Raw genomic sequence first — 13,774 nt, forward strand, 5'->3', positions numbered from 1 at the left:
TTGAACAAAATGCAGATAATCAATCCCTGTCCATCTCACGCAAGGGACGGTTTAGGGAACACTTGACTTCTTTGTAAACAATGCTGCTTCAGCTTACATTTTGCTATTTTTAAATGCCAAGCTGAATGAGCGTTTCTGCAGGTCACTTCTGGCTGTTGAGGCTGGGTTTCTGTTCATTTCTGCAGATTTCAGTCCACTGTGACTTCATAACTGAGGCCTAATTGTAAAAATACAGCCAGGCTAATTGCAGATATTAGGGGAAACGACAAACGAATGTTTCATTTTCTAAAAAACAAAAGGGACTTTGATTAGTCATCAGATCCCTCCAAACGGTTCCTCTTTCAGTTTGATCATTAAACTGCCAGTTGTTGCCCGTAATTTCACTCATCCTGCTGTGGGAAAATCCGAAAGTGTTGGATTCTTTTAAGATGTTTATTTGAGATCCCTCTTCAAATGAAGTTTTCAGAGCGGGTGAGGTACAGTTACCTTCTGGGGCAGTAAACATGAAGACCGTCCAGAACTGACCCTGGTGTCTGGATTTCTAAAAATCCCCCCACATAAAAAAATGGTGGGTAACATGTAGCACGTGGTGGACGTGATAAACAGCCACTGGGGGCAGCTGACCGTGTGTTTATGTGAATGAGGAAGATAAGCAAAGTGTTTTCATCCTAGTTCTCAAGAAGCTCCCTCCTCATTCCTACCTATGTCACCCTAGAAACCGACGTGACCGAGTCTGAGAAATAATTGGAAAATCATGACGCCGCCTGAGAGTGAGGACGAGACTCTCCTTTGGGGTTAACAAAAGCAACAGAACATCCACAGACACATAAAGGGAGTTTCCTTTTGTTTTTGTTTCTTTTTTCCGAGGGGGGTGTTATTTTGGATAATAAAAAATATTTAAAAGTTTCTTGTACTGCACACAAGGTAATATTTTGTCTTCTGGAAATGTCTGGGTCACTTCCTGGTGTAACGAGCTTTCAGTTCCTGTCTAGTCAGCAGTTGAAGCTACGGTTTTGACATCTAAAATGTATCAGAGGGGAGAAAAAAACGATTCTCCATCTGGATGGCTATTTTTAATTTGTATAGGTGGAGGGATATTGTTGTAGGTTTTGTAGTGTTGCAGACTGTGAAACTGCTGCATTTCCTCTTCCTGTATCATGTCAGGGGAAAGAAGCTAAATACAGAACTGCTTAAAGCAGTGTTTCCCAATCCGGTCCTCGGGGATGCACAGATAGTCCACGTTTTTGCTCCCTCCCGGGAGCTGGGAGGGAGCAAAAATGTGGACTGTCTGGAAGGGAGCAAAAACATACACTGGCTGTGGGTCCCCCCTGACCAGATTGGGAAACGCTGGCTTAAAGAAATAACAACCAGCTGGTATGTCCAGCTCCTGGTGTCCTGTCCCCCCAGCCTGAGAGGTGTCACTCACTTGGTCACAGCTGGGACAGAGGTGCCCGCTAGGTTTTGTCCTCAGAGCAGCAGATAGGGACGGAATCCCGCTGCGGTGAATCCACACTACCGCTGGGACACCGCCAAAGTCGGAGATGGTCCGTTAAATGATTTGTCAAATGTGTCCTGTCCTGGCAGGATGGACGAGTGCTGATTTCCGCCCAGTGCATCTACAAAAGACAGACCGTGGATAGTTTCCTGAATTTAATTCCTCAAAAATCAAATAAACGTCATCCTTAGGAAGGTTGCCAGGTGTTTCAAGAAGTACTCAGGTGATTTGACTTCATGTGCTTGGCTGGCACAAAGCGAAAGAGGATTTGGATATTTAGGTCTGAACCTTTTTTTAGAAAAGATAAGTTTTTATTCGCCAGTGCTTAGTCTCGAAGGTATGATAGATGATCATGTCCCACTCTAATAAATTGGACAGATTTAAAAAGAAAAAAGCTGTTACTCATTGGACACATTATCATCGGATGACACCATTATGCCGAAACTGATATGTGACACCAGCATCGCCAAGAGGAAAGCATGAACGACTTCTTTAGTCTTTTTTTTGGGAAGACGAGAGTCCCGTTGATTTTCCCACCAATTGTTAAAGTGGCTGCGTGTCTGTGTCAGAAGCACAATGGTGGTCCTGTTCATTGTGACCGAGGGGGGGGGGGGGCTCAGGTGATGAGGGTTTCGTTCGTGGCTGTTTGAACACTGGTTCTCAGTTTCTGCTCGGTGTATCAGAACATGGCTCATTATCTCTTAGGCCTAGTGATGAGGGCCCAGCCTTCTTCCTCCCCATGGAGCCAAATTCATGCAAATGCTAGAGCAGGTCTATAGTCAGGTGATCCTGGTTTCCCAAGGAATCTATAAATGGAAGTATTGACTGGCTATCAGTGGCATCTGGCTGGCCGTTCTGTAATCTCCTCAGTCGGTTGACCGTGAGACCGTCCCTGGCCAGTCTGAAACCCAAGAGTGGAGCAGTTCTGAATGCTGTCAATGGCTCATTCAGGGTGTAATCCACACCAGACCATAGCCACCTGAACTGCGGAAGGAAAGCCGTGGTGGTTTTGGTGGCCTGGTGGGCGAGATGGTTGCCTCTGTGAACGTCCTTGAGATCTTTGAATGGGAAGAAACCCTGAACATAATCGCTTAGCTTCATTCATCAGTCTCAGATTCCAGGAGCTGGATCTTCAAAGGGGTTTCGCTTCTCAGACATTTTGAAGTTTCTGTCCCAGACCGTTTCCCCCGGGAAAACGAAAGTGCCCACCGAGCAATCTGACAGCGTCAGGAAGCTGACAATTACAGACCTCACCCATTTCCTGTTCTGGGGCCGCGTGGCCGGTGCCACGGAGAACATGTGCATCGCTGACTCTTACCATGCCAGAGTCCAAAGTTGCTTACAGACGGCACTTATGGGACTGACAGACAGACAGGGGAGGGTTCTGTCTGGTGCGTATTGTATCAGAATATTATCAGCCTGTAGTTGGGATATTTCAAAGGAGCAACATGGGTTTAATGCGCAATTTGGTAACCAGTGTCAGATATCAGTTTCGGCGTAATGGTGTCATCCGATGATAATGTGTCCAATGGGTAAATTTTGTGCTTTCTGACAAGGGCCCAAGTCACCTGACCTCAGAATTCCCCCGGTTTGGAGCGCAGACCTGCCTTCAGTCAGTCTCGATTATCACGAGACGCCTTGTACGCTGATTTCCAGTGGACCCGAGATCGTTATTAATTAAGCTTGATTGAGCTGTTGGTTTATCCCCTGCCGGGTGAAGTATTTTCCAACCGTATCAAGAGATGAGGTAGAACCAAACCTTGGATATCCCGCCATTGTCTCCACATGATCTGTCCAGACAATTCCATGGAGAATCCAGGGGTGCTTCATACGTGACCGAGGAACGGTCCAGTTCTCTTTCATAAACACACACTGCGTTTCCCCCTCCCTGACTCTGTCTAGTTCACAGCAATAAAGACCCACTTGGCCAGTTCAAGGTGCCTGTCAGCCTCTATTCTTGGCCACGCATGGATGATGTCATCCTCCATGGATGATGAGCCGCTTAGCCCCGCTGAGCATGCGAAAGGGACGCACTGCCTTCTGAGGCATTAAAGCAGCCAATACGAGGGCTTTTAAAGTATGATTCAGCAGAATCACCAGGAGAGCGTGTGCAGTTGCTCTGCTTTCTTACTGCAGTTAGGTCATCTTCCCCAGTGAGGCCTTCCCTTGGCTGGGTGAGCCCGTTTCTGTGGCGTGCATCTACCCAGGAGCCGTGTTGACCGTCTTAAATCAGATGTGCTTGATGGTGACGCACCATTTGGCTGTAACTGAAGTGATGCTTTACTACTGCTTCAGGTTATACAGTGTAAAAATTCATACAGTTACATGTGCAGCATTGTACAGTAGCCAAACTACTGGTTGTTATGCATGTATACACCAGAGACTACTTTTAATAAAGCTGTTTAGGTACCAGGGAGGTGACATAAGGTAAGTCACATTACCTCCAACCAGGACAGGCCAGTAAGTTCATGGTTCTTGCATGCATCTTGTCTCTTTTTTTTACTCAAGGGGTAATGAGGAACTCCGGATGTCTCCCCAGTTATTTAATGCCAGCGACATGCAGTAAAGACGCTCTGAAGACGTGGTGTATCTGTTTAGGACACCTCTTCCTCTCTAGCCTGTGGTGTCACCCTGAGGAGAACGTCAGCGGTCAGAGCTAATCCCAGCTAAGCACCTTTACCGTCTCCTGGTTTATCTCCTGTTGTAAACAGAAGTGGAATCCTCTCTCCCACGATGCCCGAGCAGCTTCTGTCGTCAGGATCTTTGTTTCCTCAGCAGTCGAAGCATGAGAGCGGGATCGAGTTTCCATGCAAATTCCATCTTTATAGGAATATTTTAAATGCCGACTGTTGCGCCGTTAAAGGGACTTAAAAGAGAACCAGACAGCTGGACTCAAGTCGGTTTTGTCACAGAGAATGCAATTTTTTTCACAGGCACCTGCTAAGACACCTAAAATGTTTAAAGGAAAAAATGCAAATACAAAGTGGTTAGACAGCTTTTGCTGATTAGCATAAGGTTTGCGTGTCTTGGCACCTTGGCAGCCATTCAGCCTTTGCCCCCCCCCCTGTAGTTTTGATATATTCCCCCTGGTTTTTTTTATGGCAGTTTTTTGTGACGCTTAAATGTGTTGAATGTGCTGATTCAAGTGATGCTGCGTTTAATCAGTCAGCTTGGGGTCCTGCTTCTCTACAATGCTGTTGCTACATCTTCAGTGCTGGACATGGTATAAAAATGAATGGAGCTGAACTGAAAATGTGAGAAAATGTGTAAACAAATCAACAAAAAAAACATGGTCATTTTTACCTCATAATTTTTTTTTGGGTATTTATAACAGTGTTTCGTAACCCAGTCCTCGGGAGCCCCCAAACTGTACATATTTTGCTCCTTCCTAAGTGGGTAGGGGGCAAAAACCTAGACTGTGTGAAGGTCCCAGAGGACTGGATTAGGAAACATTAATTTATAAGATATTATACCAAACTAGTTCCGTAAGAGTGTTTTTACTACGGTGTATTTATCGGGGATATATTTGCATATTTGGCTGGTTTAAACTGTCAGGAGCAGAACAGTGTTTGTTTCACTTAGGATGACTTAGCTGGACTGGGATCTGCCCAGGGGCCCACGAGCACTTGGGGATCATGCGACGTTATCATGTGTGAGCTCATGCTGTGTTCTTAATCTCGCTCAGCTGACTTATCTGAGTATTGATTGCAGTTGTATTACTCCCTGGCTGCCCACTTTATCTCTATGGCAACCTTTGTCAGCCCACCCGAGACCACACTCGGTTCTGCCAGATGGTGTGGCCGTGCTGGCAAATTCTTGTGGATGTGTGACTGTGGTGATTTTCTGCCTACTCTCCAAAATAATCCCAGAACGCCCTTCTATATGCAGCAGTATCCTGGGAATATGTGGGATCTGTCTCCCTTTGCAAGAATTACAACTTCCAGAAAGTCCACAAAGCAATTTAAGCCCCTCCTCCTCAGTACATGCTCACTGCTCATTGGCTGCTTTTCATTCTATTGAAGTGCTGGATCTTTTTAATCGCTTGTTCCCACTGGTCTGTCTTTGGAGCAGATGAGTATTCTGGGTTCATGTTGCAGCAATAGAAAGTGTGTGTGTGTGTGTGTGTGTGGATTATGTTTATATTGCATTTTGGGGACCAAATGTTCCCCACAAGTAATAAAGCCTGTTATGTTGACGTTGTGGGGACCATTTTTCAGGTCCCCACTAAGATCAGTGAATGCAATCGAAAAACTAAAAATGCCAAAAGTCTCGTATTTTGTTTGGTTACTTATGGTTAAAGTTAGGGCTGGGTAGGGGTTAAGGTCATCATGTTGGGATTAGAGTTTTCCCCATAGAAATGAAATGGAGAGTCCCCACAAAGAGATAATTACAAACCTGAGTGTGTGTGTGTGTGTGTGTCTGTGTGAGAGAGAGAGAGAGAGAGAGAGAGAGAGAGAGAGAGAGCATTTATGAATACAGAAAAGAGGGGTCTCCACAGTAGTGAAGTGGAATTCCTCCACAGTTCTCTGGGAAACACAAAGTTGCTCCCCCCCCCACCCCCCCAGCCCAGAAAAGAGGCTCTTTCTTTGTGGAGTAGAATATACCCCTCCCCAAAACATTGCCCCTCCCCACACAGCCACCTGTGTGAGCGGCTGCTTCAGACGCAGGAGCGGAAGCTATTGGTTGTAGGTGCTGTGGCCCCGCTGCTGGGGGGTGCCCTCTGCAGCTGTATCCCCCAGGGCTGGGCCTGTCACCCGATCAGCCGCCTATTATTAAACAGGGGGCCTCCAGCGGGGAGGTGCCTGACGGACGGCGGCGTTGGCACTCGCATAGCCAGTCCTCCCTTTATCACAACTTGATCCTCTCAGGCTGCTCCTCAGTGTGAGCGATTAGCACCCGGAGCTTCTCTCATCGAGCTCAGAGTTTGGCATGGCTCCCCGGTACACCGCTTGAACTGCGGTTCCTTCCTCTACCTGAGCGGGGGGTCCCCGTGTGACTGTGTGTGGGGGCCGACCGGACTTGAAAGAGGGAGGGCGACTGGGAGATGGTGTCGGATTTCCCCCCTGCGCTTGTGAATTCGAACTTGAACTTGAAGGAAGATGGATCTCCAGGACTTCTTGTGCCCTGTCGGAGCTGAGTGGCCCGGACTAACCGGACTCTGCCTTAGTGTGTGGGGCTCTGTGTGAGGTCATGTGTACCAGGCTGTAGGTGAACCCGAGGGAGACCAACATGGCCCTGAACCGTGTCTCCCAGTTGTGCCAGGAAATCACTAAGCTGTGGATGCAGCTTAGTCGCATTAAAGGTATGGTCTCTGCTCTGTGCCTCACTGGGCCCTGCGATGGCCAGTCAGACTTCCATGGCTAGATAACATTACCAAAGCTTGTGTTACTGGTTATCAGGGTACGGGGTACCAGCTTCTTTGGAATTCATCAACAATGTGTCTTTTCCACCAGTGTTGTTGTCTTGGTTGTAGGACAACCTGTTGTTTTTATGATGTAACCACAGTAATGTTCAAATACATATCATTCAAACTTTAATTGGTACTTGTTTGTTGGAAACTCAGTCCCACGGGTCAAAGCTTACCTGCTCTCGTTCTTCAGTTAGTCTCACGCAAGGCTTTCTTGGTAGTTATCAGACATGCTTGTCCTCTCTGCAACAGCGCGACACTAATTTGCCGATAACCGTTGGCTTGTCAAACAGTCCCTCTGTTCGGTGTTTACCGAGCAAACCTTGTCATTGAAATGGCGACAGGAAGTATCTGACTGTGTTTATGAAGTAAACTTTATTCTCTCCGTCTCTCTATGCGGGCTTCATGGGAATTTTCTTCTTCTGTAGCTGGCAAGGACCCCCCCCCCCCCCCCACACCATCTCCAATGTGATACTGGCACAAAGACAAGTTCAGTGTGTCACGTGTGCCACTATTGTGGACGTGTTTTTTCTGGGAGGGTGGAGTCGTTAAGGTCTGAGTATCTCCGAGACTCAGGTGTGGAACGTATGATAGAGCAAGTCACAGTATCCATACCGTTTGACCGTCATCATGAGGAAAGGGCAGTGTGATTTGGTCGGGGATGTCTGAAGGTAGACGACACCCATGCGGCAAACCGCCAAGTGGTCAGCCTAGAGGACCTCAACGAGGTCGGTCCCTCGGGCTCCGTAGTCATCTCCCATTTCCAAGCTGGGGGACAGCTTTCCGGAGACACGTCCCATCCCGCCTGGCCGAAGTGCCGGGCCGTGATGAAGGGCGCTGTTGTCTGCCTCTGCTGGGGACAGTGCCTTCATTCAGAGCTGCGACCACTCGGCTGTGAAATGACACGGGAACTGGACAGACGCTGATGGCTCCCGCTGTGGACCGCCCTGACGCCCTGTAGGACTGGCCCACTTCACATCCTTTCCTCTGATGTCATTTCCTCTGTCCCCCATGGCCATTTTTGAACATGGGTGCCCCACAGCCCCTCCCAGTCTCCATAATCCACTCCACGGTTCTCCAAAGTCTGAGCACTGGGTGACTGGCACAGTGCACTGCTGTGAGCTGGCGTGCACTGAAGCAGCATGTGTGGAGAAGGCTGGCGAGTCCCAGAAGGTCAGTACTCATGAGGAAGCTACATGACGCCTACATGAAGGCTCTGGTGAAGCATCCAGCTGTCACGCTACAGGAAAGAAACACCTAAATTACAAATTCCAAGAAAGGTGGCATGAACTGGGACAGCAAGGTGGTGCAGTGATTAGCAACAATTTCTTCTTCTTGCATCTTGCAACCCATAATGCCAGGAGGAATAGATGCTTGTTTGCCACTGACTGCTATGCAGAGAATGCAGATAACGTACAGTCGCCTTGGGTTGGAGATACCAGCTACGTCTGTTCTACCAAATGCCTCTGAAAGTTGGACTGGCTGCTCACAATCTGCTTTGGCTGCCAGCTGTCATCCAAGTGTTCCTCCAGTTTTCTGGGGTGTTAGGAGGCTGTTTTAGCTGTTAAAATTAATTCTGTCTCTAAGTCATGAAATCCCGTCGATTTGACAATTGCTGATGGTTTGCTTTGCTTTGTGAAGTCTTTGCAGTTAGTGTTTGGTTTTGCATTAAAGTCTCATTCGTCTTGCTGAAATCAGTGAATGACACAGTGAAGTAAAACCTGTCTAATGCTGGACTGTTACCTGTTCCCCGAGGGTGTGTTCTTCTGTGACCAAAGAAGCATGCTTGTGCTCTTGCTCAGACACGTTCTGAAATGGTCGTTCTCCACATGTATGGGACTGTAAGGAGTGCTAGCGTTGTGCACAAGCTTCCTGCATCCAGCCAGAAGCGAGATGCACACACCATGGCTGTCAGAACCTGCATCCCTCTGTTTTCTTCCTTCCTCAAGGACTCAAAGACCTTGACGTCGACAGGCCCTCCTATCCACTTTCTCTTTCCTCAGTCATTGTTAGTCTACATTCTTCCTAACACAGGGATGCAGAGCAGTCAGAGGACAGTGACGCAGTGACGGATGGTGGCCCTGGGGACCCAGGAGCGCGTTAATGCACGGGTTTACCCTCCAAAAAGTTCTGTTTAATACAATTTTTAACCTAGAGTTGAAACCTGGCACTCATTCCGTATTTTATGGCATTGTTCTGTACCGAAAAATAAAATGCAATTTCTTTTTTTTTTAATCGTATCATCTGGGGAGCCAACCCCCCCCCCCCCCCTCCTTGTTCTGCTTGACAGCCACACCATCGCAGAAACAAGTCAGGGGCCATCTGGCCATGTTAGTGTGCTTCTGTTGGGAGAGTGCCCCCCCCCCCCCCATACCTCATGGCTTCGGCCCCCTGCTCTCTTTCTCCTTCGCTCCCATACTGACTGCTGGAGTTTGTGAGGTGGTGAGATTCTGCTAGACGCTGTTAGCCCGTATCCTTTGCCGTACTTCAACACTGTGTCCCCCATGAAAAGCAGCCTGTTTTATGGGAGCTCGGCCTCCTGGTCGGGGTATTATCTGCCCCCCTTGTGGACTTGGAGAGCAAGCTGTCTTCAGTACCTCCCTCAGCTGTTAAATTTTCCTTACAGCATTGCCAGAAGCCTGCAGGTCAAGCGTTTACACCTCTCTGTCATGGCATAGAGCTATGGAAAGCTTTTCATAAAGGACATAAATATTGATTATTCTCAGTATGAGACTTCAGTACAGGAATGGTTTGTGGGTTAGATCTTTAATCTTTAAAGAGAAACGCGTCAGTAGAAGAGCTCTTAATCCTGACGGTGCTGTAATTTTGTGGAGTCCTTTCTCTAGAGGTCCTAACAAAGTGATTTGTTGACTGATCGCTGATTACTTGCCTATTTCATAGGTTTAGATGACAGGAAACAGCTAACTGTGTTTTGGTCTTGCCTCTGGTGTGTTTGTATTTTGGGTTTTCCCAGCACTGTTACTAGTGACGTACAAAATCACACCACATGAACCATATGCTTTATTTTTTTACCCCCACTAGATGGTGCTCTTGGTTTGCTTTGGGACATGCTTTATGCCCTTTTTTGAACAGACAGCACCATCTAGTGGGGTTAAAAAATACAGCAGATGGTTCATGAAGCATCATTTTTGCCAATGAATTATTTATAGATTTTGTGTTTTGCTGCATGGGGTGCAACTCAAGTCTCTCTGAGCTCTCTATGAATGTGCATGCACATGGACTTTTGTGCATATTTGTATATGTATGCATCTTTAATTGTACATATGAGTGTGTGTGAACGTATGGGCCATCTGCTGCCATTAGACCCTCTGGCAGCTGTGTCCCTAGGGTGGGCCTTTTTCTGCAGGGTGGGGCTCTTTCCCCAGGGCTGCCACTGTCCATCTCACAGCTGCTCACCTTGACTTTTGTTAGAAGAGTTTTGTCATTGCATGAGCCTTTCTGTCAAAGCCCAAGCTTGTGGTCGCTGGGGTCCCCTTCCCAGCCCTGCCATCACAGCCTGCCACCACTGTGGTTGTGTGTGTGTGATGTATATGTTACATGGTGTGGACCAGTTGAACCCACAATGTGGTCATTTTTTCAGTCCCCATAATGTCCCCACAACGTGATAAATATCTGGTTTTTTTCCCTTATGGGGACCAGGAAACCTCTATTTTATAAAAATCAGTGACTGCTATGAAAAAACTAAAAATGCAAAAACTCTTGTATTTTGTTTGGTTACTTATGGTTATGGTTAGGGCAGGGTGGGGGTTAAGGTTGTCATAGTTAGCGTTAGCATTTTTCCCATTGAAATGAATGAGCGGTCCCCATAAGGATATGTTTGTGCGTGCGTGCGTGTGTGTGTGTGCGTGTGTGTGACGTCTTTCACTCCAGCGCTGATTTCCTCCTGCAGTCCAAAGACAGGAAGCTTGAGTGAATGTGGCCGGTCATCATCATTATAAAAAGCTGTTCCTTCCCGGACGAATATGGGTCAGAGCAGAAGGCAGAGAAGGTGCTGCTGGGTCCTCACCGCTTCCCTGTCTCCTCTCCACAGACGAGATCATGCAGGCAGAGAGCCGCCCGCTCTGCGCCTCAGACATTACGTTCCAGCTGCAGAAGCAGTTTGCCTTCCTGCCAGGTGAGCTTCCCCTCTCCGCCTTCTGTCCCTCTGATTCGTGATGCTTCAACCCTCAAGCAAACCCTGCATCGCTCAGGGGGCCCAGTTCACAGCATCTCTCACCGGACGAGTAAATCTTAAAAAGAATCACTTAACAGCCCAGCCAACGACACTGTGACGTATCTGTAAGCTCAAACTCTCCAGCTGTTTCTCGATAGCATCACTGTGTACAGCCACTTCCGTTTTCCACTTTGATTTCTGTGGTTTTTATTTTAGGATTCTGGAACTTTTGAACTGGGGGGAACGGGCAGGCAGGTTGGGTGACATGCTTCACGGCAAACTGCGGAATAAGGCCTCCGTTTAAGTGCGGTCAGCAGGAGTTTATTTTTAAAGGTGCCGTTTTGCTGCCTGGATGCCTGCCTTGGACTTAAGGGTCCAGTCCTGTTCCCAGCAGTGGAAAGTGTGACTGGCATAGTGAGATGTGGCTGGCTCACGGCTTGGGTCGAGTTACTCCACACAATAGGGGCAGAGAGATGCCCCATCCATAATTCATCAGGGCCACGTCACTCTCATTGGCATCTCGGGTGCCTCCAAGAGGCTGTCTGTGAGTCCTGATTGGCTGCCAGGCCAGATGTTTTTCTGAAACGATTGCTGGCCTTCAAAATGAGTGTTATTTCGCCAGACAGAAGGCTGATCATGTCTGGTGCTGCTGCCCCCTCTGGCCGGTCTGCCCCTGCTGCACTGCGGCCTTCATTAGCTAACGGATAAAGGCTCTCGCCGATCACCCTGGGTCAACACGGAACACATCCAAGGAGGGTCAGCTTAAATTCCTGCGTTTCTCTACACGCTGTGGACAGATTCGGCTCTGTGGGCCGCGTGACATGCAGCAGTGGATGAAATAGAGGCCATGAAGGACTGAAGGAAGCGTGGAGTTTTGACACGCATGCATCATCCGTGTCTCCATTTACACACAGCGGGATGATTGTTGCCATCGTTGTCGTTGTTGTAATTCCGTGATACAATGGTAAAGTCCTCCGTTTGTTCTGGAGCATCCAGTTTTCCACATCGCCCCAGGCTCCTGTCTGCGGAACACCTGCAGCGTCTGGCAGTAAATTGCCCCTTCACTCTCCAATCTGTGTAACTGGTGATTTCTTTCTCTTCAGCCATTGGCTGCATGCAGCAGTACGGCATCCAGTCACTGTCCTGTGGTCTGGCTCATTTGCATACTCTGTCATTTTTTTTTAAATCTCCCTTCCTCATCTCCAGCTTTTTGAATTTCTGTTTAAATTCCAGTGTGTGAAGTCACATGGGTACATATTCTAGTCTTGGTCATCACCAGGTTTTTCCTTCTACCTTTTACCTTCTTATTGTGACCCTGTTTTGTTTGACAAAAAAGTGTTTAAAGTGAGCTGTGAATAACTGGATAGGGGTAGGGCTAAATAAGTTTATACTTCAGCCTACTCCTTTTCAAACATAAAAGACTGGAAATATGTTATGTAAATATGGTGAATGTGAATATGTGAATATGTTTGAAATAAACAACAAACAAACAAACAAAAACCCCCATCCCCCAGCACTGTTCCTATAGTGACATAGACTAGACTGAAACTTATTGTTATTGTTGTAATCTCGTTGCCTTCTTTGCCCCTTTGAGGGGACATCAGAACAAAAGGAAGATGGCAATCCATACTGATGAACATGTACGCTGTTCTATCAACATTCACGTTAAAACAACCTTGTTTGGGGAAGTCAGCAGTTCATTGCAGAATTTTTATGGCATTGCTAAATATGTATTGGCGAGACAATTGTGTATTAATGATGTAAGCCGTCATTCTTAGGTTATGTCATTCTGAGTAATGCAGAATTGTCTCTGTGTGCGGTGTGTGACATTGTAAGGGGTTTGGTCGCCCTCTTGTGGCTGGTTGTGGAGTGTATTACTCAAAATCAGATACATGATAATGATATTAATTTGATCTTAAAATGCATATATGTATTTTATAAGCTATACATTCCTTATAGAATAGTATGATTTTTGGGGCTTATGCGTGTCATACTTTAGTGAGGATGTGACTTTAGTGAGGATGTGACCCTGCATAGTGTCACTCCAGGGTGTTTAAACGTGCATTGTTCTCCCCCGCAGGAGGCCGTCAAGATGGATGCCCCATCATCGTGTTCCCAGAGTTCCCCACGTTTGGCGACCTCCCAGAGGAGGAGTTCCACAGTGTTCTGACATACCTCACCAGCGTTCCCAGGTTAGCTCACCGCTCGTAAAAACAAACGCGCAGCGACAGCAAAGCTAACGTCACCTCGATGAGGACGATATTATTTTGATCTTTGTATTAGCATATCTGTGGAATATTTAAATACTTTAAAGAGCAGGTTTGCTGCAGTTGTTCTAAGAGCGAATTTGTATTTATTCTTCAGCTTTTTTGCTATTGAATCTTTAGCTGCTTTGTTGTGATCTTGGTCTGGCCAGCAGATGTCAGTACAGGCCCTACTTCTGGGGAAGGTTTCCTTTTTTAAAATGTGATTGTTCTTCTAGAAGGCTCATGCTTTGACAGTTTTCATTCCCATCTCATTATGATTTTCCTCTCGCCGTGAATAGCGTTGAATATTATTATCTTTACCCTTGAGGTACGGCTTACAGGACCATTAGCCGATTGGTTCCCTTTGTGGTGTTACCAAGTAACGTTACCGTTGCAGAGAGAGAATGACATGGAGCAGCGGTATCCTAGCAACCGGTTCTTTGGCCCATGTG

The 13,774-nt window shown here is 47.2% G+C and overlaps 1 protein-coding gene across 10 annotated transcripts in view; it reads left to right on the forward strand.

Moving 5' to 3' along the window:
• Positions 1-13,774, forward strand: part of mcf2la (mcf.2 cell line derived transforming sequence-like a) — a 51,291-nt gene that overhangs the window by 11,692 nt on the left and 25,825 nt on the right. For 9 of the 10 annotated variants that reach the window (XM_072698671.1, XM_072698683.1, XM_072698681.1 and 6 more), the window contains 2 exons: positions 10,954-11,037; positions 13,157-13,268. In XM_072698671.1, the coding sequence (XP_072554772.1) occupies positions 10,954-11,037; positions 13,157-13,268 (196 nt within the window). Of the gene's footprint in view, positions 1-6,381; positions 6,798-10,953; positions 11,038-13,156; positions 13,269-13,774 lie in introns of those variants that run through there. The other variant, XM_072698678.1, reaches the window with a different exon arrangement.

This window comes from Paramormyrops kingsleyae, chromosome 1 (assembly GCF_048594095.1).
Source record: "Paramormyrops kingsleyae isolate MSU_618 chromosome 1, PKINGS_0.4, whole genome shotgun sequence".
NCBI lineage: Eukaryota > Metazoa > Chordata > Actinopteri > Osteoglossiformes > Mormyridae > Paramormyrops > Paramormyrops kingsleyae.